At 47.7% G+C, this 25,177-nt stretch overlaps 1 protein-coding gene across 4 annotated transcripts in view; it reads left to right on the forward strand.

The window, feature by feature from the left end:
• Positions 1–25,177, forward strand: part of BLK (BLK proto-oncogene, Src family tyrosine kinase) — a 62,633-nt gene that overhangs the window by 30,138 nt on the left and 7,318 nt on the right. For 3 of the 4 annotated variants that reach the window (XM_036998989.2, XM_036998990.2, XM_073232787.1), the window contains exons 2-8: positions 13,715–13,823; positions 16,001–16,052; positions 17,248–17,341; positions 19,472–19,570; positions 20,758–20,861; positions 23,572–23,718; positions 24,184–24,336. In XM_036998989.2, coding sequence (XP_036854884.1) covers positions 13,716–13,823; positions 16,001–16,052; positions 17,248–17,341; positions 19,472–19,570; positions 20,758–20,861; positions 23,572–23,718; positions 24,184–24,336 — 757 coding nt within the window. In that variant the 5' untranslated portion in view covers position 13,715. Of the gene's footprint in view, positions 1–9,443; positions 9,595–13,714; positions 13,824–16,000; positions 16,053–17,247; positions 17,342–19,471; positions 19,571–20,757; positions 20,862–23,571; positions 23,719–24,183; positions 24,337–25,177 lie in introns of those variants that run through there. The other variant, XM_017668867.3, reaches the window with a different exon arrangement.

Below are 25,177 nucleotides of genomic sequence, written 5' to 3' on the forward strand. Positions count from 1 at the left end.
GGCTTCTAACATTTATATCCTGTTCTGTGCTTATGTTATATCTACTGGGCTTTATCAATAGATGAATACTCAAAATTTTTAAAACCGAAAAGCAGGCATTACAATAATTTGATTATGTATTTTTTCTGTATAATCAAGCAGTATAATTGGATACACAGAGAAGGACATGTTAATAACATGTTATTAAACTGTGTCTTCATAGCTACCTTTTTCAGTGCTGAGTAATATTCCACTGTCTGATTGTACCACCGTGTTTATCCATTCACTGACTGCAGGACATCTTGGCTGCTTTCCAGTTTGGGCAATTATGAATAAAGCTGCTATAAACATGCATGTGCAGGTTTTTGTGTAGATATAAATTTTCAACTCAAAGAGTGTGATGGCTGGGTCATATGGTGAGAGTATGTTTATCTTTGCAAGAAGCTACCAAACTGTCTCCCACAGTGGCTGTACCATTCTCATTCCCACTAGCAACAAATGAGCATTCCTGTGACTCCACATCCTTGCTGGCATTTGATGCTGTCAGTGTTATGGATTTCAGCCATTCTGATAGGTGCACAGTGGTCCTTCACTGTTGTTTTAATTTGCATTTTCCTAACAACATATGATACTGAGAATCTTTTCATATGCTTTTTGCCATCTTTTATGGTTAAGGTGTCTATTTAGATATTTTGCCCATTTTTAAATTGAATTGTTTTCTTACTGTTACATGTTTAAAGTTCTTTGCATACTATGAGTATCAGCTCTTTATCAAATATGTTTTACAAGTATTTTCTCCCAGAATGTGTCTTGTCATTTCATTTTCTGAAGAGCCTCATTCACAGAGCAGAAACAGTTCAGTTTAATGAAGTCCACCTTATCATTTTTTTCTTTCATGAATTGTGCTATTGGCATTGTCTCTGAAAATTCAGCACCCCCAAGAGCTTTTCACATGAATCATCTTCAGGGTGGGAAAGGGGGTCACCCCCGGCTGTGCTAGCAATAACTGACTTTCAGTTTACTCTTCTGAAGGAGCAGCAACTCAGCACAGAATTCACTTTAAATGGGGCTGAAAGAGTGTCCCTCTTCTATGTGAAAAAATAATGTGTTCTCTTTTTGACTTTTTAACTGTTCGGCTCACTTCCTGTTAGTTCAGATAAAAGTAATAATTTCCTACTTGCTGTCCAGGAGAACAGAGGCTCCTTTGTTCTTATCACTGTGATGTGTCCAGTGTCCACCCCACAACTGGACATTGTTAAGTTCCTTCTGAGTTTAATGGAAAGACTTTTTGTTACTCAGACTTCAGCAGCCAAGGAAACAACTCACTTGGTTGACTAAAAAAATACGGTGACTCCCATTTCCAAGTCTCAGGCTTTGTGCTTAAAGAAAACTTCTGTGGTTGATCCAAAAAATTGTATTTCATCCCAAATTAAATTGGGGAAAATGTACATCAGTTTCTACCTATTCAGAAAATACAAAATAGGAAGAAGGTTGATCTGAAAGGACCCTTTTCCCTTCTTTGTGAAGATAGGAATAAAACCATTAATTTGAACCAAAAAAAAAAGAAAGTCATCACCAAACCCAAGGTCAATTAGACCTTCTCTTATATTATTTTCTAGAAGTTTTCTAGTTTCAAGTTTTACATTTAGGTCTGTGCTCCATTTTTAGTTAATTTTTGTGAAAGGTGTAAGGTCTGTGTATAGATTTATTTTTATTTTTTGGCATGCGATTGTCCAGTTGCTCCAGCCCTGTTTGCTGAAGAAACTGTCCTTTCTCCATTGAACGCTCCCTTGTCAAAGATCAGTTAACTGTATTTGTGAAGGTCTATTTCTGGGCTTTCTGTTGTGTTGTATTGATTTATTTGTCTATTTTTTCACCAATACCACAGTGTCTTGATTTAGCTAGCTTTATATTAAGTCTCAAAGTCGAGTAGTGTCAGTCCTCTGACTGACTTTGTTCTTCTCCTTCAATTGTGTATTGACTATTCTGAATTTTTGGCCTCTCTAAATAAACTTCAGAATTAGTTTCTCAGTGTCCACAAAATATCTTATGGGGAGTTTGATTGGGATTGCACGGAATCTGTAGATCAAGTTGGGAAGAACTGGCATCTTCATTATATTGAGTCTCCCTAGCAGTGGACAGGGAACATTGCTCCATTTATTTCAGATTGCTTTGATTTCCTTCATCAGACTTTTGTAGTTTTCCTTATATAAATCTTGTACATTTTATGTTCAATTTATACCTTATTATTTCATTTGTTTGGTGCTAAGGTAAATGACATTGTGTTTTAAATTTCAAATTTCAACTACTTGGTAAATAAGAAAGCAGCTGACTTTGGTATATTAACCTTTATGCTTCAAACTTGCTAAAATCACTTATTTGTTACAGGAGGGATTTTTTTGGTGGCTTCTCTGAGATTTTCCACATAAATAGTCATGTCATCTGTGAACAAAGTCCTATTTCTCCTCCCCAATGTGAATATATTTTATTTCCTTTTCTATTGTATTGCATTAGCTAAGACTTCCAGCATGAAATTGAATAGGAGTGGTGAGAGTGGACATTCGCACTTGTCCCTGACGTTCTGTATTAGTCTTTTCACGCTACTTTCTAGGATGTTCCTTGATTATATTCCAGATCACTAACTTCAACGTCAGCCATATCCATCATTTTATTTTTCAATCACATTTTTAATTACAACTCCTTTTTTTCTGATTATCTCTTTTTCTTATCAACCTATTCCTTTTAAATTTATATAACATCCGGTAGAATCTCTCTGAGGATACTACTTAGAGTTTTCCTGGGAGTTATTTTCTGTACTCTATCTCTGCTTCCTCTTGAATTATTCTATTTGTTCATTTACAATCCTCTCTTTAATATTGTTCATTTTCATTGGATTCTTCTGACACTTGGTTGACTGTATTTATGGATAAAGGACTACATTGTTCTGTACTGATAATTGATATATTTCCCCTGAAGTTGTGCAAGACTATTTCCCAACAGGCCCCTTCCCTGAATAGAGCAGACCTTGCAGTTTGGTAAGGTATGTGGGCTCTTAGGTAAGAAGGTAAAGTAAGAAATAGGTAAGGAGGTAACATGATTGGCTTTTTTAAAAAGTGAGACAAGGTATGTGATGCTAATTGTAGACTTTTCCAGACAAAAATTGCTACTTTTATGAAGCACAAACTGAATGCCAGCCACTTACATATACCATCTTTATTCCTTATAATAATTATGCAAGGGGAACATACTACTTTCATTATGCAGATGAGGTAACAGAGGCTTGGAGTAAATGAACCACATCATCCTTATGGGGCAGCTCTGGAGCAGCACCGCCAGGATGCGGCACATTCCTGTGAGCTCCCGAAGTCAGGAGGTGGTCGTCCATCACACCTCATGGACGCTGCTCCTGGGTCCAGCCTCTGCTATGGTGCCTTGTTCTTCGATTTTCTGAGCCTAAATTGCAAGCTTTTAAACTTTCATTTTAATCCAACTTGTTAGTTTCAGGCAATCATTCCTGAGGGTTTTAAAAAAAATTCTGGCTCTATTTTTCCCACTCATTTTATATCTTCGGAAATTCCAATGAGCAAGATTTTTATGGCTGCCTGCAAATTGCTGCTGACATATTATCTAGGAAAGGCTGAAGCTAGAACCCTAAAGCATGCCACTGTAGCTCTTCCTCTGTGTGAGATTAATTTATTATTTAGCTAAATAATAAGGTGGCTCACTCAAACAAGTTTGTCTAGCCCTGGGCTAACAACATCGGTCCAGAATGAGAATGACAACAGTAATTATAAATCAGTGAATAACTTGAAAATCTCCAAGCCCCTCATCCTGTTCTAAAATCCTTCCATAATCCACTTTTCCTTAATTATCACTTATTCATAATTTTCTAATCAGTTTCAAGTTCTTCACAGATGTCATCGCAAGGGTTGTATTTTCATTACCTCACATACTTTGAAACAGTAGAATTAGCTGGACTTCAGAGCCAGAGAGAATTGGCTTTTAAATATCAGCCTGTGATACGCTGTAAGGTCTTCAGCAAGATGTTAAACCTTACTGCGCCTCAGTTTCTCCCTCTGTGAAGTGGGAAGGAATATGTATACTGTCAGCCTAGACGTACTGTATGTAAAGTGCCTAGCGCAGCGCCTCTCCTTGAGTGGGAGCAGTAAGTACTAAACGCCCCACTAGGAATTGTTGGTATTCATGTTTTCACATGATAGACAAATCCTACACAAAGAAATTTGTAGGTTAACTTTAAATCTGTGTGTCTCTAGCTGGACGTCCACGTCTCTAAATCCACTCAATAATTACAATTAACCTACACTTGTCAGGGACCTAAGTCCTGTTTTTCTTTTTGTTTTCTGTCTTTACCCTTTTCCGACTTGATGTTTGACAGCATCCGCTAGAGACCAGCTTTTTCAGTCCGAATGTTCCCCACCCCTCAGACCTGGCAGAGGCGTTTCTCTGCACAAACCGCCCTTCTGGTCACAAATTCCAGCCCTGGGTTGTGCTTAATAAACACTGGAGAGGTGACTGCAAAGGCCTGAGCAATGGATAGTGCTTTGTTAAAGAAAGTCAAGTCGTGAACAGTGTGCCTGGGAAGATACCTGGGGGCCTCAGTGGAAGGGAAGGGAGAAAGGCTTTGCAGGCAGAGGCCTGCTCACTGCCCTGTGCCGTGGCTCAGGGGCTTCCCGCTGCCCCAGTCTCTAGCCTGTGGGATGGGGATGCGGGTTCTGTCTAGGTCCCCAGGGCCTTCTGAGGCTCCTGAGACGGAGTGGGAGAAAGAGTTTTGTGAACTGGCACGCATCATGTTGTTAGAGAAAGGGAAGGTATTTCCCCCACATCAAAAAACTGTGCAGAAATACATTCATATCTAAGAACTATGTGTATCTAGGACAGGAAAAGTTCATCTCATGTAAAGACAAGAGGGGTGACGAGAATTATTTAGGTAAGACTCATATGAAGAAATACCCAGGGTCTGAAGGTCTGCAAGTCTGTCTTCTAATCCTTTTCACAATACTCGAGAAGCGCACCAAATGACAGAAAGGGTCTTTGTGAAGTGGGCTGGGTGGGCCTGTCTGCGTCAGCATCAGGGCACTTGTTAGAGACGCAGATCCCGGCACCACCCCCTGCACTCCCTGCCCCTCACTCCCTCCCCCATCAGGGCTGCTGCCACCTCAGGCACCTGCAGACTTCCAGCTGCTTATAATGCAAACCGAGGGAGGGTCGAAAGCCATTGTCCCAAAGAAGCACAGACTCCGTTTGGAAGTAGTGAATTCATGATTTAATTTTTTGTTTAATTTTTTAAAATGAAAACAAAGCAAAACAAATTTAGAAATGAAAAAATACGTTGCTGTCAACAGTCCTAGCATTACAAACTACAACAGCAGTTGTATTTAAGCTTTGGCTTATCAGTGGCAGGTTTGAAATGATCAGTACTGTGGGATTTTTAAAATATGAATTTACATGGGGTCTCCAAATACAGGGATTTTTTTCACAAGCTAGGGATTATCGCAACATTTAAATATCAGCATGATACTATTTCTCCACGTAATTGCCTAACAAATTTCAAGCCTCTCTGTGTCTGCAGAATCAAATGCAGGTGACTCATAAGCAAGTGTCTGCCTTTTGGTTACAACTTCACGAGAAGGCCATCTTGCTCAGCACCTTCAAACTTTTCACTGCCTGAAGTTCTTTTCTATCAACTTGACCATCATGGGGAGTGAATTTCCACTGTGGAAGTATTTCCGCTTTACAGAATTGACACATGTGTGTCCTCCTCATTGTGCCCAACCCAGCAGTGCCCACTTTGACCAAAGGCACACGCGAATCCCAAGTCCCCACTGCTGGCCTGCCCCACGGCAGGGACATGCCCAGCGGCCCTCGTGCGCTCAGCCAGGAGTCCCAGCTCCCCGACAGGTCCTCTGCTGGTACTAGGCAAATATTCTGCTAGTATTTAAAGGTTTCTTGAATAATTCTGCAACCCAGCTAATGGAAAAACTTTTCTGAGCAAGCTTCCTGTCTCCCTGTGTTTGGCAAAGCACAATTTCTCTATATCCTATGGTAACCAACTCTAGTGTACAGCATTTTCTCTGGTGTGTTCTCTTCTTCATCCTTTACTCTCTCAAATCCAATGAATAAATGTGGGAGGAATGATGGAATTAGAGCCTCAGTATTTAGTAACCCCTAGTGGAACCTCAGTTGAAAAGTTGATGAGGAACTTCTTGATGTAGGCATCAGGCCAGCGTCAGAGGAACATGGATCTATCTTAGCATCACTAAAGTGGTACAGCCGGACAGGGTAAGTTTCTTCATAGCTGGTAACATGGAGCACACGTCACTCGCATAGGAGTATCTACCAGAAAGGTACGAGCCCCAATCCAGCGGAACCTGGAGAGCTAACTCTATGTGCAGAAACAGGGAGATGGAAGAGAAAGCTATGAGCCATCACACAGAAGCAAAGTCCAGATCGCAGACATCCTAGAGGACCACCAGCCTGGGTTTTACAGAACAATGGCACGGAACAGAGCAAACGGGGGTAGGGCAACTCCAGCCAAGGACATCTAAGAAACGCGACAGTCATAGGTGACGTAGGAAGCTTGTTTAGATCCTGAATTGGACGAACCAACATGTAGAAGCATTTAGAGACAACTGTGGACATTTGACTATGGATTGGATATAGGATGATATTGCAGAATTATTGCTAGTTTTGTTAGGTGTGATGATGACACTGTGATTGTGTCAGAAAATGTCTCCATGTTTTAGATATTCCTGCAAAGTATGCGGAGGTGACAGGGCAATGTTTCAAGCCATTTGCTCCATTTCATTCCCAAGTTTCAATCCTCTGGGTATGAACTGATTTGTCTTAAAATACTTAGATTGCTTCAGTCAGGAAAATAATTTTTTTTTTGAAGATAACTGTTGAGTCTGGGTGATGAGTGTGTAGGTGCTCATTACACTCTCCATTTCTTATATTTTGAAAATTTTCATTGAAAATTGTTTCAACCTGAGAAATTATACCTGACCTACCCTTGAAGATCTAGCTAGCGTCTTCTCCCAGGAGGAAGTGGTGTCTTCTTGCTGGATGTAGTTCTGCCTGCCTTGAATTGCTGTGACTTGGGCATCTGTCTCGCGTGTATCTCATCCTGAGGGCGACTCCTTCCTTGTCTCATCTCTGAGTCTGCTATTCCTGGCACAATGCATGGCTGCCAATGACTGAAATGAACCTAAGAATGTAGGGTTCTAATAGCCAACAGTGCGACTCTAGCATGTTCCTATGTGGAGGGACCCATATGGGTGCAAGGGGAGGTCACCTCATTCAAGATGAGTTATGCTGAAGCTGAGATTCAGAAAATGAGTCTCAAGTTCTTCGGCCTCTTCTTTAATTCAGTGTCATGGCCCTTCCGCTTTTCTCACCTAGGAAATACTGGAGCACTAGTGGGTTCCTGGGGGGTGGGCCTTGGGTGCCTGGATGCTGGCAAACACACCACCAGGGAAGAGGGGCTCCCCAGTGGGAAGCAGGCACCGCCTCGCGGCGGCCAACACTCAAAAGGAGCCCTGGCTGTGCAGGTCAGCCTGCTTGTCCACCCGCGATGGCGCCCACCCATGCCTGGCAGGTCAAGTCAGAGAGGTACTAACATGGCGAGGTTTCTGGACCACAGACACAGGAGCCAGTCAGGACTGGATGCAAGGCCGGCCCCATAGTTTACTTGCTGTTCGACTTGGAGAGTCACTCCGTGTCTAGGGCCGCCTTTAGGCAACAGCTCTGAAGAGGGAACGTGTCGCCCAAGTCCCACTGGCCACCCTAACCCCACACTGACCTGGTACTCCCTACCCTCTTCCTTTCTCCCCTTCATGCTTGGACCTTGCATACAGACTGTTGGTCCTCGGCCTCTATAAATCCTACATATTTGCTCATTGTGTGTCAGTCACAAAACATTTTCCATAGTTGGGTTTGAACATGAGCACTTGGGTGGGGGAATGAGCCTTCCCAGCTGCTGTGGGGCGTCTGCCACCTGCCCGCCAGCAGCTCAGTCTTGGCAGTACAAGTCTTGTCGTGTGGGTGGTAGAGTTTGCACGATTGTTTTAATATTTTGGTGCATTCATCCCTAATTTTATACAAATAGTCAGACAGTCATTGGAATTGCACCCATAATCATGAGTAACTGCATAAATGACAGACATCTGTGAAAGGCTGAAAATAGATGGGTGAAGATTTGCCAAATGAGCAAGATACGATTGAGAATTCGTCACACGGTTTAATGCTGCAGAAACAGAACTGCCCCTGCTCCCCAAAACACGGAAACCAATCGTTTGACTTGTTCAGGATTCACCTTTGAGGGCCCCGTTTCAGGAAGGCTTTGTATTGCCGGGAGGAACAATCTCATGGCTCCGCATTTTACAGGTAGGGAGACTGACGCTCAGAGGGGTGAATGACGTGCTCGGATTCACACGTCAACAAGGAGCTTGCTTTCCAGCGCAGCTCCTGAGCCACTCTCTCGCCCCGCTGGCCCAGGGAGGAAGGAGAAGGCTGCCCATGCCTGCGCCTGAAATTCCAGGGGTTTCGCGCAGCCCCCATCCCTCTGGCTCCAGCAGCTCCCCAGGGGGCTAGACCTCGGGATGGGGGAACTTTGGAGGCAGGTGGCAGCCTCCACAGAGGAGAGGGCAGGGTGTCTGAACCTGACTGTGGGCCAAGGTGGCCGGAGCCCCAAGCAGGGCCACCCGGGCACCTCTTTGGGCAGCAAAGTCTGGGCAGTGCTGGGACGGAGGACACCCTCAGATGCTGGCTCTGCAGCCTGTAGTGTGACCTTAGCAAGCCACCTCGCCACTCGCTCTATCCGGCGGTGAAATGAGAGTAATCGTAACCAACCTATCGATGCTATCATGAGTATCAAATAAATCACATATGTCAAGTGCTTTCCAACCATAAGTGCTAGGCGACTGTAAATAAAGGGTTTCTAAGTCCTCTATTTTTAGTTGCCGCCTCCACCACATCCCGTCAGGCTGGGGTGTTTCAAGCTCTGAGCACCTCCCCTGGGTCACACTGTGACTTCCTGCTCTGGACAAGTTGGCGCAGGGAGGCTGCTGGGCTCTGAATGAGCGTTCAGAGGCCCTGCCCTGTCCTTCCCGCGCGCGCGCGCACACACACACACACGGTCACATGTGCTTGCTCTCTCACACACACGCACACATATGCACACAGGTGTGTGCATATCCCTGCTGTCATGCACACATACGGGACACACGTGTGCACTCACACACACACACACAAACTCACACAACCTCACACCCTTCTCCCATCCATCCTTCGCTGCTGGGAAGGGGACCAGAGTTTACTGAGTGTGGCAGAGCCGCCAGGGACCTCGCGTGTTACACTTTGCATTTGCATGGACTTCCCTGTTTCCTGCCCCACCCAGCCTGAAACTGTTAAAACACCACAGCAGGGTGGTGGCCTGAGCACCAGACACAGCTCCAGTTGTCACATGGCCTTCCGAGTGACTCTAGTCTCCAGTCAGCACCTCTGGGGTGGAGGGACCTGTAGAGAACCTATGTGTTTATAAAAACCATGGAAAATCATCTGTACACACACTACTAAGGAGTCGAAGAACCAAGAAGTGTAAGTAGTGGGTGATTTAATGTCAGGAATTTTACTCTGTCAGGTTATTGAAATGTTCATTTATGTTGTTGGGAAGTGGACATAAACGTTTGCCTAGGAAGTTTAAGATTGGTGGCAATATGGCTGACAGGATAGGTCAGTCAGACAGGCGAGACACAGCTGTTCAAGTCAGGAAAGTTCTCAAAACTGACCCCTCACCGAGCCGGAGCTGAAAGAGGTCAGGGGAGGCCTGAGGCTCAGGCAGCCTGGGCCGACCGCTCAGCAGCCACTCAAGATTTGGGCCTGGCCCCCGCCCCAGGCCTTACACCCCGTCTGCTTGTGGGCAAGTCATTCACATCCCACTTTATCTTTCTGCTTATACCAATAACATAGGCTTCCTATTAGAGAATTCAAGGAATACATAGACTTATAAGAAAGAGGAAGTCACATGAAATCCTATCACCTGAGATAAACAATATTGACATTTTAGGAAATATCTTTTTGGGGCACAGCTTTGCATTCACACCCACACACATATTTTTTCAAGTTCTTTTCTTTTTGGGCCGTTCACCTCCCTTTCTGTTTCTACATCTCCTCCACTAAAAACCAGAGTCAGCAATCTGGTGTTCATACTCCAAACCTCCCTCCATGTAATATAAAAATAGATGCCCATACTTTTGGGGGTTTCTTTTCTCATTCTTTGCTATTTCCAAATACAAGATAACCTCATGGCTGTCTTTGCTTCTTGCTTCTCTCCCGTAATGGCATGTTGTGGAAATTCCTCTCAGCCTCATTGGTAAAGAGCTAGCACATTCTTAACAGTTGCATTGTATTTTAGAGACTTTTAGAGTGCAGATTTTCGACAATTCCCCAATTAGTGAGCAGTAACGAAGTTTTGTTTCCTTCCATTTTTTTGCTGCTATGACTATTTCAGCAATAAACATTTTTATAGCTCATAGGCTCCTGCTTAATGATCCCCGGAATTGGGACTGTGAATCAAAAGGCATGTGTGATTTTAAATCTTAACAGAACTTGAAGACTGCTCTCTAAAACATCAGTAATAGTTCTTATTTTATTTACTTAGTAAACATTTATCAAGCACTTACTCCGTGCCAGGCACTGTTTTGGCAATGTGGATTCAACATAAATAAAATAAAGACCACAGCCCTCCCTGAGCCTCCTCCAGGGAAGGGAGGGAGGAGGGACGGACAAGAGCACCTGGAATAAATACTTTTGCACCAGAAATGTATATAAACGCAATTTTTCCTTGCTTTCCCATCAATTGAAATCATCATTCCTTTCATTTTTTCCCAATCTTATTGATGTAACATGATATCTAATTGTTATCTTAATTAGCAAATTTTCCAATGGGTAAGTAATTTTAACATTGTTTCACATGTTCATTTAGCTATTTGGATTTGTGTTGGATGAACTGCCTATTTATAATTTTTACTCATTTTTCTATTGCTTTGATTATATGCTAGACCCATTCATCTTGTCAATTTTCATGAGCTCTGTATATATGATAAATAAATTTCTCTGCCATATGCTTCACAAATCTTTTCCCCAAACTATTGCTTGTCTACTGACTTTATGATGGTTTCTTGACCGTGTAGCACCTTGAACATTTATGAATTTGTGTTTTTGTTATGAATATATATGTGTCTTTTTGTGCTCTTAGCTTCTGCTATTCTATCTCTTTTGTTATCTCCAAACTCTGTATACTACATATAGTCTCCTAAATTTTCTTTCAATTTAATTAAAAAAATGTTTTCATATTTTTCTTCAGTATGCTTGGAATTATTTTTTAATATGGTGTGAGGTGGGGGTCTGATCGTATTATCCTCTAGGTAGATAGCCATTCTCCCAACAGCAGTTATTAAAATAAACCATCATTAAAATGTTCTGCTGAATTAAAATGCCACCTTTTTTGTACATTCAGCCCTCATAGGTACTGGAATCTGTTTGCATGCTTATTGTTCTGGGCCAGTGGTCCTATGTCTATTCATATTCCAACTTCATGCTGTTTTGATTAGTCTTTTTTTCCATAATTTTAAAGCTAAGTTAAAACTTCATTCAGTCATAGAAATCTTTAGATGATTTTACCCAACTAAAATTATAACTATTATTGAAAGTACATCTAATTTATATTAAAAACAAGAAATATCTCATAAGAAAGAGAAGAGATTTAAAAATTGCAAGGTAATACTTCATAGAACTTCATGGCAACAAATTGGGAAATACTGAAGAAATCAAAGATCTCCTATAAATCATAGAAAGTCATCAAAATGGCACGAAGAGGAGGAAAAATGGAACAGATCCTATAGAAAAAACTGGAAATTTAAAGATCTGTTTAAAAGGGACTTTGTGGCTGAGTTCTATCAAGCCCTTAAAGAACAGTAGTTCCCAATGTTATTAAAACTACTCGAGCCCGTAGGCAAACAGGCAGAACTGTCGCAGCATCTGTGCATCCAGCATCATCTTAATTTTAACTCTTCGCAGACAAACCCCACTTGGGAATATGGATTCCCATTTGAAATACAATGCTAACAAATAAATAGGATCCATCCATGTACTAAGAAGACTAATGCACTAATAGAATAGCTTTTATTCCAGAATACAAGATTTTTCGATAGCAGAAAATGTATCAACCTAATTCATAATATCAACAAATTAAAGAAGAAAAATGACGACAGTAGTAGATACTAAATAGGCAGCTGGTAAAATTCAGCAGCCATTCCTACTAAAAACTCATAACCCCGTATCCAAAATTCTGCTACCCAGAAATTTCTGAAAATCAAAATGTTGGCCTTTAGCTTGGGACTTGGGCACCATATTTCATATGGTGTTAAGGCTGGTTTGAACTGACATAAAGAAATTGCTTACATACAAAATCTATTGTTCCTTATAAATGTAAAATACTGCACGTTCTGTATGCCAGGTGTACTCAAAAAAAACCTGTGGATTATTTGTTACTGTGTCTCTTTGTCCTATATTCAAAATTATTATAGTCTTTTCTTTTTTCAGGGTGAGGTTGAGGAGAAATAATACAAGGCATTGCTTCCAACTCTTCTGGAAGCAAAGCATTACTGTTTTTCGCTGAATGTGTGTTGCTCGGAAGGCTAGCGTTTATTGTGTTTATCACTAAGAGAGAAAAAAAGACGCAACTAATTATGGTAGGAATCAGCATCAGTTTTAAAACACACCCCATTTCAGAGACATTGAGATGTGAAAAAAGGTGCACCTTAGAATGGATGAACGCAGTGTGGACACCCGAGGCAAGCCCTCCCCAACCACCGAGTCCGTCAGACAGGAGCGGGGCTCTCGGCTCTTTCCCTCTGCAGGGCAGGGACGGGCCCGGGCAGCCAGGGCTGCAGAGCTGCTCTGCACTGGCTGACTGAATCAGCTATTCAGCACTCACACCTCTGTCCTGGGATAGTAAAAATACCCACCCACACTTATTTAAGTGAGTTGAAAGAATGACATGAAAAGGGAGTTGTGGGATTGCTGGTCAAGAGCAGCCCTCAGAATGAGGGTGGCCGTGGTGTGGTGGTGATGTTGGCTGGGGGTCCTGCATCTCATCTGTCTGCTGTGATTCTTTACCCAAGACAACTTGACCATATTTCTCGCACCTCTGAAGACGATTCCCCCCTATTACGGAGAAGCTGCAGTCAACCTGAGGTGCCTGAGCTGTCAGTGTGCCCCAGATCTGTAGCCTCTCACCTCAAAACGAGCTGGAAAGAATCTCAGACATGTTCTAACACGAGGCAAGAGAGGAAGTGTGATTTTCCCGAGTGATGTGGCCTGTGGCAACGTGCAGACGGAAACCTGGACCACCAGGCACGTTGGTCAGGCTCTAGGTGCCAAGGCCCCTGTCCCCAAAGAACTGGGCTCCACCCCAGCAGTTTCTGGCAGTTTCCTCAGGCCAGATGATCGCTGTGTCCTAAATCCAGTCGTGTCTCCTCTCCGGGAGAGAAGATGGGTGCAGTCCCCCTCTGACTCCATGTTCTGACTTTGGCCTTCACTGCACCCCCACTTCCACCCCATCTAATTGGCCACCCTGAAGGGTTTGGGGGGAGCTCTTTGTACAGAGGTGCTGAAGCCTCCTCACGTCGGCCATCTGCTCTGTGCTCTCTGACAGGATGGGAGTGGTGGGCAGCAAAAAGCAGGTGAAGGAGAAAGGTACCGGCTGCTGGAGCCCGGCGAAGGGCGGCTCCCAGGGCAAAGACCCCCCACCGCTGCCGCCCCTGGTGAGTTCTCGCTGTTCCCAGACGTGAGGGAGGGCAGGAGGGGAGCCCAGAGCACCTGCAGGTCCCCGAGACTGCTGCTCATCTCCAGCCAGCACCAGAGCCCGCTCATAAATTCAGGGCCCCCAAAATACTCACATTGAGGTGGCAGTGTTTAGCAGCCAGAATGCCAGTTTAAATCTATTACCTGTGTGCTTTGAAGCAGGTTGTCTCTCCATGCCTCTATTTCTGCACCTGTAAAATGGGTACAGGAAAAGTGCCTTTCTGATGGGGATGTAACAACACACGATACATATACAAGTATGAAATGCAAAAACATATTGCCTTTAGCACGACTGGGTGTGGTCAGCCCCAGTAATTCTTAGCTAGTATTATTTCATAAGAGCACCATTGAAGAGAAAAATAAATTAAAAAGGTCAGCTTGAAGACAGGGTTTCAGGGGAAGGGTCTGGGGCATTTGGCAACATCTGCTGCCCCCACCCCTACCCATAAGCTTCTGAAGATCATTGCCACCTTCATGGCATTACTGCCAAATTTCCAAAGAGCCTCTGCCCTGGGATGAGGACTCCTAAGCGTGGAGGGTGCCCACCCTCACCTCCCCGCAGACCCTCACACCCTCAGGGAGGCTGTCACGCAGTTCTCAGTTGTTTACAAAGCAGGTAGCACACTTTGAGGGCTAGGTTGCTATTCCCAAAGATGCATTTTTAGCTGACATTTCATGCCCCATGCTGCCCGGCCACCTACCCGCTTTTGACTTGCAGCAGGAGGAGCCATGCCTGGGCCTCCCTCTCCTGCTCCCTTGACCTACCCAGGTGCATCCGAATGGGTATTTTATTCCAACAGTGACCTGATGTGGGTGGAACTGCTAGTCCATTTCTTAGATAAACCAGGCATCTTATTTATCTGAATCCCGATGTAATGGAGCGCCTGGCACCTAACAGTGAAATGTTTGTTGAATGAATGAATGATCAAACGAGTGAACTCAGACCTAGACTGAGGACTGAGTAATTTCTCCTAAGTTACATGCTTATCAGTAGTAGAGCCTGGGGTGTTTTAAACTTTTACAAAAGTCACATAATATATATTAATTATGGAAGAGAACTATAAGAAAAAAGTATAAACTATGTGGGAAATTACATATAAAAATTATAATTAAAATTATGGGAAAAATAATTATTGAAAAAATTACACCTTATATAGACAAGCTATATATTATATAAATTATATGACAACAATTATCCCACTACCCAAGGACACCCAGAGTTGGCACTTCAGAGCTTTTGCCTCAAAGCCTCTTTCTGTGATATCTATATTATTCATTTATATTTTCAACGGAACCATACTACACAGAGCATTTTGCAAAATATTACTTCAAAATGGTGTTCGGTGAACATGGAATACAAAAAAGGAATATTTATTACACATCTGTCAAGTTGAAAAGATAATAAAATGAACGCTTAGCAAAGCCCCTCCCTCCCTCCCCATCTTCAGAATCAGAAAGGGACCAGTTTCTTTGAAGCTCTCTGTTGTCCCCCAGCCGCCCCTTCCCCCAGCCCCTCTAGGCTGAATATGTTTATCATTCTTCATCTTTGATTTCTGAGACCCGCGTTTCAGATCTCCTGGCTGTGAGCTCCATCCACGTGGCTGCCTGTGGCCACAGCTCGTTAACCCCCACAGCAGTGCAGGATTTCATTGCAAAGCTGTGCCCCCGTCTGTCTCTCCTTCTGTCTTTGGCATAAGGGTGAGGTCCATGCGTTCCAATTGCTATGCATTATTTTTTTTTTTTGCCAGGAATATTCTTGTCCGAGTTTCCTGGTACACATATGCAAACGTTTCTGCACAGGGTATATATTTAAGAACATATTTGTTGAGTTTTAGGAAATACACATTTTAAATGCTTTTCCTTTGAAAAGCAAACACCCTTCTGCAACTTCAGCATTTAATGGCAGAGCCGGGATTTCAGCCCAGGTGATGGGCGCTCCCCCCTACCCCGCAGCTCCCTCTCACAAAGCCGACCCCCCCACCGCCACCACCACCACCACATCCCCTCCTCTAACCGTGTGCGGTCAGGGCGAGGACGGCGGGTGCTCCGGCGCCTCGCGGGATAGCCCTGGGGCCAGGGAGCTGACAGCCCCCCGGGTCGCTGCGCTGATGCTCCGTGCCTGTGTTCCCCTCTCCAGGTCCTGTTTAACCACTTGGCCCCGGCGCCTCCCGACACGCGCCCGGACCACGGTAAGAACCGCTGCTGCGGCGGCTCAGGCCGCGCAGGCCGCCGCTCCAGGCCCCGCTCTGCAGTCTGGGCCACCTCCCTGGACGGCGCGGTGCGGTCCAGGGGCGGGGGAGCGCCGGGCCGTACTCTGTCCGGGCTCCTCCCGCCCCCGGGGCCTCTCCAGGAACCCAACACCTGGTCCTTTAGGGTACCTGAGCCTGGGTGGGATTCTTTAAAGGACTTTACAAACTATAAATGAGCACAAAAAGGAAAGAGTAAATAGTCATCATCACGTCCATCATCACGTCCAGGCTCCAAATCACAGCCTCCTGGGCGCCACAGGCGGGAGCACCGTCTGGTGTCCTGCCTTCCCAGCCTCCGGCCGCAAGTCCCGCCGACCTTGGCCCACCCAGGCCACCCTCCCGAGCCCCCGAGCCCCCGTCTCCACTTCCACTCCCATGGGCAGGGCTGCCAAGGTCGTAACAAACGCCCTCAGCCTTCCTGGGCCAGGGGCTTGGACCCCCAGGGGCTCGCAGGGTGGTGGCTGCTTCAGAACTGAGCCCTCTGCTGAGGAAGCCCCGCGATCTCTAGGTGACCTTTTCCAGGTGGGTCTGGGTCCCCAGAGCTGTGCAGAAAAGCCTGCATCCCTAGCAGTGGTCATTTGAAAGGACACACGGAGCTGGGAAGGCCTCTCCCCACCCCCGCTGCAGGGACCACGAGCAGGTCAGGGGTGTGCTGCCAGCCGGAGCACCAAGATAGGGCCATTGACATGGTGACAGGTTGTGTTACCGCCACAGTATTCCAAGACCAGGGGGAAGGGGAAGGCAGGGGACACTCATGTGCCTCCGAGGGGATAAGGGATCGACCGACACAGGCCCCAAACTTGGGTCTGCAGCCATGAGACCCACGCAGCTGATCTCCCTAGATCCACAGGCTGTGAGCTCCTCTACGCCAGAGCCCCGGGGCCTCTGTGTGGCGTCCAGAATGGCTCTGTGGGCAGCCCGCCCTTGCTCCCTGCAGCAGGGTCAGGGGGTCACTCTGCCCGGTGGGACTTTCCTGTCTGCGTCAGGGACCAGACAGGCTCACCCCGCTTCCTCTCTGCCCCTGCCTTTTCCTGACCCTCTCAGGAGCCAGGAGATGGCTCGTGGCACAGATTCATACTGACCCCTGCCACCACTGTGGTGATCCAGGCGTGGCCATGTCCCTTGTTCACTCTAGGGGAGCACTTCGTGGTGGCCTTGTACGACTACAACGCGGCTAACGACCGGGACCTGCAGCTGCTGAAGGGAGAGAAGCTGCAGATCCTGAAGGGGTAAGTCTCCGGAATTCGTCCAGGCCCTGTGCTCCAGTACTGGCAGGACCGCCCCCAAACCCGCCCTGCTCGCCTGCCTCCAGAACCCATCTCCGTGGCCCTGCCCCCCAGCCCAGTCACCCCACAGCTTCTTATACCCCACGCACTGCCTTCCTTCCACCTGGTGATGAGGTTCCCTCTCAGTTTCCAAGGTCAAAATCCTACTCTGCCTTCAAAACCCTTCTAATGCTGACTCCTCCATGCAGCCCTCCTGATGCCCGGAGCACTTGCCTGGCTACTCATCACAGCTGGTCCCCTTGCCAGACAAGATCCCACCGGGAGTTCAGCGTGTGAAAGCAGCTTTATTTGCTTCCCATGTTCCTTCTTAGTATCTCCTGCAACCTGCTCTCTCTCAAACATCTGGCTTGTCCTGTGGAGCCCTGAGGACCTTCTTCTTCTTTTTTAATATATATTTTTAATGCAAGTATAGTTGATATACAATATTACACTGGTTTCAAGTCAACAACATAGTGATTCAACAGTTATACACTTTATTAAATCCTCACCCCCACTAGTGTAGTTACTATCTGTCAGCGTAGGAAGATGTTCCAGAACCACTGACTATCTTCTCTATGCTGTACTGTCATCCCCATGACTAATTTATATTATGATTGAGATTTTGTGCCTCTTTCTCCCCTTCACTTATTTCATTCACTCACCCCAGCCCCTCCCCCATGGTAACCACCAGTCACTTCTCAGCATCTATGAGTCCACTGATATTTTGTTCATTTTGCTTTGTTTTGTTTTTAGATTCCATATATAAGTAAAATCATATGGTACTTGTCTTTCTCCACCTGGATTATTTCACTTACCATAATACCATCTAGATCCATCCATGTTGTTGGATAATAATAATAACATGGCTGAATAATACTCCATTGTGTATCTGTACCACCTCTTCTTTGTCCATTCATCTATTGGTGGACACTTGGTTGCTTCCATATCTTGGCTATTGTAAATAATGTGGCAATAAAAATAAGGGGGTATATATTTTTCAAATCAGAGATTTTGTTTTCTTTGGGTAAATTTCTGGAAGTAGAATAACCGGGTTGTATGGTGTTTATTTTTAGTTTTTTGAGGAACCTCCATCCTGCTTTCCATAGTGGCTGCACCAATTTACATTTCCACCAGCAGGGTGGAAGGGCTCCCTTTTCTCCATATCTTCGTCAACGCTTGTTGTTTCTTATCTTTTGCATGGTGGCCATTCTGACTGGTGTGAGGTGATAGCTCATTGTGGTTTTGATTTGCATTTCTCTGATGATGAGTGATGGGGAGCATCTTTCCACATGCCTGTTGGCCGTCTGTATGTCTTTGGAAAAATGTTCAAACCCTCTGCCTATTTCTTAATTGGGTTATTTATTTATTTACTTGGTGTGGAGCTGTATGAGTTCTTTATATATTTTGGATGTTAACCCCTTATCAGATGAATCATTTAGGACTATATTCTCCCATACTGTAGGATGCCTTTTTGTTTTGTGGATGGTGTCCTTTTCTGTGCAGAAGGCTTCTAGTTTGCTGTCGTCCCACTTGTCATTTTGCTTTTATTTCCCTTGCTAAGGCTGCTTCTGTTCTTGAGGTCTTCAATGTCTTCTTTATTTTCAGTTTTTTGAGGAATCTTATCACAGACTTGAGCCCAGAGCATGTAGGCCCTGACCTTCCAACCCTACTTGTGGCACCTGGTCCCCCAGAAGTCCTCCTGCTTTTGTCTTCCCCGATCAGTCCCCAACTCACTCACTAAATTCTAACATGTCCCATAAATCAAGAGGAAAGCTACTCGCCAGAACACAGTAGCCCTACTGGGTTGGTCAAGCTGTGAGGAGAAACGCTTCTCCTGGACGCTGGGCAGCCCCCTTCCTTCCCTGGCTCTGGCCCAGGAGCACCGTGGGTCCATCAGGTGACCAGCAGTTTGAAATGACCCAGAGAGCCCCTGCTTCACTGAGCAACCCGAGCGATTCTCTGTCATCTGCCAGACCGTCTCTGCCCATGAATCCTCTGCCTCCCAGGAACGGGACCCCCACCGTGGAGGGCTGTGCGCTGCCTCAGAGAGAGGCCTCTGTGAGCCACCCGCACTTCTGTTTTCTCTTCCCTTAGAGCTGGCGACTGGTGGCTGGCCAAGTCTCTCATCACGGGAAGGGAAGGCTACGTGCCCAGCAACTTTGTGGCCCGAGTAGAGACCTTGGAAGTGCAAAAGTAGGTGGGCAAACGGAAGGCCTCTCAGAACAGAGGTGCACTCACGCTTCTCCGCCGTGGGCTGCTGTGCAGGGTGGAGCTGGAAAGCGGCTGAATAAGCTTGTGTGATCTTGGAGGGAGCAGGAGAGGGCAGGGCATTGAGACTGCTGGGCAGGTTTAGCCACCATCCCAGACGAGGCTTACATCACCCTGGGTGCTGAGGGCTCAGGTCCTCTGTGCCCACCTCACTCTTCCCGTCTGTAAAGTGAGACCCGCCCCCTCCCTGGCTTATCTGCCTAGATGCATCCCCACTGTGCCCTGGCCTTGCCAGCTAGTAGCGAGGTGCTGTGATCAGCCCCCACTCCCCAATGCCTCCTGCGGGCAGGACTCAGGCGCTCAGACCTGGGGTTGGGGGAGCTGGTGGCCAGTGGCTCTGATCAGAACTGGCTTACGGGAGAGCAGCAGCCAAGCGTCCTCAGAGCCCGCTGGCACAGGGTACCGGAAAGGCCTGCCTGCGCCAGCCAGGGCTGCTGTCATTCACTCACACAGGATGACTGAGCAGACAGCCCTGCCCTCCCGCTCAGCCCGCTGGGCTCCAGCTGTGTCCAGGGACTGGGGAGGCGATAGAGCAGACAGGCCCCTCCTCTGAAAGAGCTCAGACCGCTGGAGCTGGGTGGCGGGCTCAGCGGGTGTCCCCCATCCGAGGCCCATCACCCTTGGAGGGATTCTTTGTCCAACAACCTGCCCACCGCCCACCCCACCCCACCCCTGCGGCCACCTTGTGCCTGGAGCAGCATGTGGGACCTGGGGCACCTCCCACGGACCAGACATGCTCTAGGGGAACACGGCGGAATCTGTGCGCCCGAAGTCGTGGCAGTTTGACCCAGAGGCACAGACCCGAGGATGGTGTGTTTTGAGGGAAGGTGGTTGGGTGCAAAATTTCCTAGAGTGAAATTAACAAAGGGCACCTAAATTACGTTGTTTCATTTCAAGACAGCACTTAGCCCGTCTGCTGTTGGGAAGTGGAAGAGAATGGACCACAGGGCCCAAGGGGCAATTCATGTATCAAGACGTGTGGGCATAAGCGCAGGGTTGACTTGGGAACGGGACCACGTGTTTTGTTTCTTGGGGGGAAGGGAGGTCTGGATAAGGACATTCTGAGGAGCACGGCCACGCTCTGAAGTTTGTCTGCTTTTGCCCTTTTCCAGGTGGTTCTTTAGATCGATTAACCGGAAAGACGCCGAGAGGCAGCTGCTGGCCCCGATCAACAACGTGGGCTCCTTCCTCATCAGAGAGAGCGAAACCACCAAAGGTGCGCGTGCGCCGCCCTGCGCCAGCAGCCCGGGAGCGCCGCCCAGGCCCCGCCTCTGCTCCCCGAGCGGGGTGGGGGGCATGCCAGCCAGAGACGTACTGCTTGCAGCCGCCTGGCCCTCAGCCCCTGCTGGGAAGCTGGGTGTGTGAGCAGGTCTGCCACTGCCCAGGCAGGAAACACTGGCAGGGTAGGGGAGGCAGTTGCACCCCAGACTGGCCTTATATCCGTACACTGCATATTCATGGCCATTTTTTAACTGAAGAGAAGGTGGTGGCGGCGATGTCAGGAGGAAGGTGCAAGAGGGCACCTGGACCATGAGTCTGGTTCCCTGGGGTTGGGGCCGAGGGACTGGACACCCAGCCTGGCTGGTCCCTAAGCTCCATGCTTGACTTGAGAGCTACAGAGTAGAAGCGCCAGAGCAGCAAAATCGGACAAAGGGAGCTGCTTGTAACGCACTGTGAGGCTCAAGGGAGACCCCACGGCCTCACCGCCCTTCAAAGGGTCGGCACCAGGTCGGGGAGGGGAAGCGTGCTTTGGTAAGTCGGGGTACACCTGCAGAATTTCCCGAGATGCACCAATGGATGCGTTACAGTGTATATACATGCGTGTTAGGATATTGCCACTATTCCCTCTTAATGGCAGAGCGCCTACGTCCAAGAGACAGTATGGGACTCACTGGAGATGTCATGAGTGTTTTGCGGTGGTGGTTGTAGAGTATCTCAAACACATAGAGAAGTAGAAAGAATGGTATAACAGAATGCTGTGTACTCAACACCCAGCTTCAGCAGGGATCGACTCACCCAATCTCGTTTCATGTGTATCCCCACCCACCCCTGTTATTTTGAAGCGAACCCCAAACGTCACGTCACTTCACCTTGGAAATGGTGTTTTAACTGCTGCCTGTTGATAAGGTGCCTCTGGGGGGAAGGAGACCCCAGTGCTCAGTGTGGAGGAGGGAAGGTGCTCTTAGGTAGGGTTATCTCCCCCGTCCTTGCCCCCACCCCACAAGCTAGTCCAAGCCAGGAACTGGCCAGATGGAGCTGGAGCTGTGGGCTGTCCAAGCATCATGAGCCCTCGCACGGGGTATACACACATATACATGTGTGCACACATGCTCCTCAGAATGCCAAGGTCAGTCCCCACTGTCTACATAGGGGAGCCACAGACAGCAGACGGAAGACAGGAAAGGATCGTTGTTCTCAGAAGCTAGGGAATGAGCTCTAGCCCCCTGGGCCTCCAGGCCATCCCTAGCCTCTTAAGCCTCAGTTTATTGGTGTCTATGTGAAGATTGACTAGTTTCCAAGTCCAAAGGCAGGTGATCCTTCCCATGCTAAGAAATCTCAATCCCTGGGAGCCCTCACCCTGAAGCTGATAGGATTTGGAGTTCCCCCTTTAAGAAGAATGCCAAATTGTAAAAGCGTATCAGGGACAGGCCCTGGACAAACGTGGATAAGGGAGTGACCCTAAATCCTGAGCTTCTGCAGTGGTGCTGTGCGCAGGGGTGCAGGGTCTCCTGGTTCAGCTTGAAGCACCAGACGCAGGGAGCCACTGAGGAGAGGGGGAGAATAGCCCCTTCCTCATTACAGGGGTATAATGATGGACGAGCCAGTCCCTGGTTCCTTAGATATGGAGGCACAGGTACACCTCCCAGGAGGCAATTTGCACCATGTGGCTGGGGTTGGGGTCACAGGCATGATTTGGGCTGGGACTGCTGCCAAGCATGCAAGCCAGGCACAGAGAGGGACACAGTGGCTCAGGGCGATGGGCCGGGGAGAAAAGGCTTGAGCTGGGGTGACAGTCTGACAGGAAAGGTGCCTGAAGACAAACAGCACATTGGCAAAACCCAAGTCCGCACCCAGAAGAGGAGGTGTCAGAGCCTGACACCTGGTGGGGGAGGGTGGTACTGCTCGCGGTGGGCGCTCCCCCAGGAGCCCCGGGGCCGCGCCGCTGACTAGCCCAGTGGCCTGCCGCAAGCGACGTCCCCTCTGGGCCTCCACTTCCTCATCTTCCAAATATGAGTGGGGGCACGGTACCCAAAGAGCTGGGCAAAGGCATTTTATTAAAACACCACCTTTATGGAAAGGATTTTCTCAACTAGAAACTCTTGCCTCCCAAATTGCTGTTAACCCTTGGCATCTGCTTCCCCTTGTCTGCAGGCAAGCATCAACACAGATGACGAAATGCATAGATGTGTGTCTGCCTTTGAACAGTACTGCTGGGAAACAGCTAATTTGTTCTCCTCCACAGACATGAGTGTTTGAGGCTGTGATTTGCTGTTGCAAGTGGGCATAGAGCCAGCCCTTTCAGCCAGAATGAATCAATGAATCAATGAATCAATCAACCAGTTCATCTCCTAGTCCCTCCAACAGCTCTGTGTTTCTCAGTATTCCATGGCAACAGGTCTCTGAGTGACCAGGTGCCCAAGTGGGAAAAACAGCGTGATTGCTAAGAGAACGTCCTGCCTGCTCCAGAGTTCTGTGATTCCCTGGCAGAATTTTGGGAGATTTGGGGTGGAACATCAAGGAGGGGGTCAGATGGAGCTCACAGGGGAGGCTTCCAGGAGGGATGAAGTTGAAATAAAGTGGCCAAGATGGAGAACAGAATTTGGGGAACTTTTTTTCCAGGGCAATGAAATGAAAGCCAAACCCCAATTCTGATTTTCCTTCCAAATGCCTGCCTTCTCACGCATGTGTCTTCATTAACCTTCTAGGTGCCTTTTCCCTGTCTGTGAAGGATGTGACCACCCAGGGAGAGGTGGTCAAACACTATAAGATCCGCTCCCTGGATGAAGGAGGCTATTACATCTCCCCCCGCACCACCTTCCCCACTCTCCAGGCTTTGGTGCAGCACTATTCTAGTAAGAGGGGGCATCTGCTGGGGGGTGAGACCGGGAGTGGAGGCATGTACCAGAGGAGCCCTCATATCTGTCACTAAGAGATCTCAAGATTGAGTGAATCATTGGTACCATCTTGGGGTGGTGGAGGATTATTCTAAGACTGGACCTAAAGAGTTGACAGCTGTCAACGTAACGATTCTGTGTCTGTAATCCCCTCTTCTGGCTCAGCATGCAATGATTTGGAAAGTAACAGGTATTTTCAGTCTTAGAGTAGGTTGATGACAGCATGTCTTGCTTTATGCAAAACACATGCAAAGAGTTGTGTATATGTAGCATGTGTGTACATGTGCACACATGCACTTGGCGGCGGGGGAGCTGGCAAGAACGAGTTGGGGGTACAGCTGGGAATGATACGACTCTCCAGGGACAAAGGCAAGTATGGCTGCTAGTACAACCTCCAGCTCCATGTCTTCTTCCCTAATGCAGAAAAAGGGGATGGTTTATGCCAGAGGCTGACCCAGCCTTGTGTGTGCCTGGCTCCCCAGAACCCCTGGGCCCAGGACGAATGGGAAATCCCCCGGCAGTCTCTCAAGCTGGTCAGGAAACTCGGGTCTGGGCAGTTCGGTGAGGTCTGGATGGGTGAGTATGTGGCACGCCAGGAGCCCCCCTCCCTGCCCCACGTCCTGGAGCACAGCAGCCTCAGGATCTGTGCCGTGCGCCATGCTTCCCCGTAAAGGCACGGGAGGGCAGAGGGACAGAGGCCATGATATCTGCTCACAGATGAGCTAGTGGAGGCATCTGACCCCGAAGGGACTTGCCCTCGGTTGCCATGACGTCACGGCGGCAGGTCTCCTGACCCCTCAGCTGGTCCCTCCTCCACGCCGTGCGGCCCCGAGCGCCATGCCATTCACTGTGAGTCACCCGGAAGGCCTGCTGACTCGGCTTAGCTTTGGCCCACCAGACAGTAAACAGTGTGGGAAACGGGGCGAGTGATGAACTAGGGGCTTCAACAGTCTGAGGACAGACCAAGGCCCCCACTTGCAGCTGTGTGACGCTGGCCAAGTCACTCAACTTCCAGGTGGCTCTGTCCTCCCCTTTCGGTTGCAGTTGGTGACCTGTCCCCTGCTTACCATGGGCACATTCAGGGTATATAAAAGATGGTGTTTTGTTTTATCCCTGGAGTGGTCCATGTCTCCGGGGCATGATTCCAAGGTAGGTTCCTCCTGCCTCCCCGCATCCCCCGGCTCCCAAGGCTTATGCCTGAGGTGCCTCGGGCAGGAGCTCCACCCGGGTCCCTGCTAAGTTCCCCCAAGAAGGGCAAGTCCAGGTTATCATTCACCTTTTACCGTATGTGTGGGTGGGGCACCTGACGGGTGGGGGTGGGAACAGAGTGTGTGCAGGGACAGGTGGAAAGGGCCACCCCAGGCCCTAGAAAGGAGGGAAGGGGGCTCCCAAGCCACCTCTGCCTCCTCAACAATGC

Source organism: Manis javanica, chromosome 3 (assembly GCF_040802235.1).
Source record: "Manis javanica isolate MJ-LG chromosome 3, MJ_LKY, whole genome shotgun sequence".
In the NCBI taxonomy this organism is placed as follows: Eukaryota; Metazoa; Chordata; class Mammalia; order Pholidota; family Manidae; genus Manis; species Manis javanica.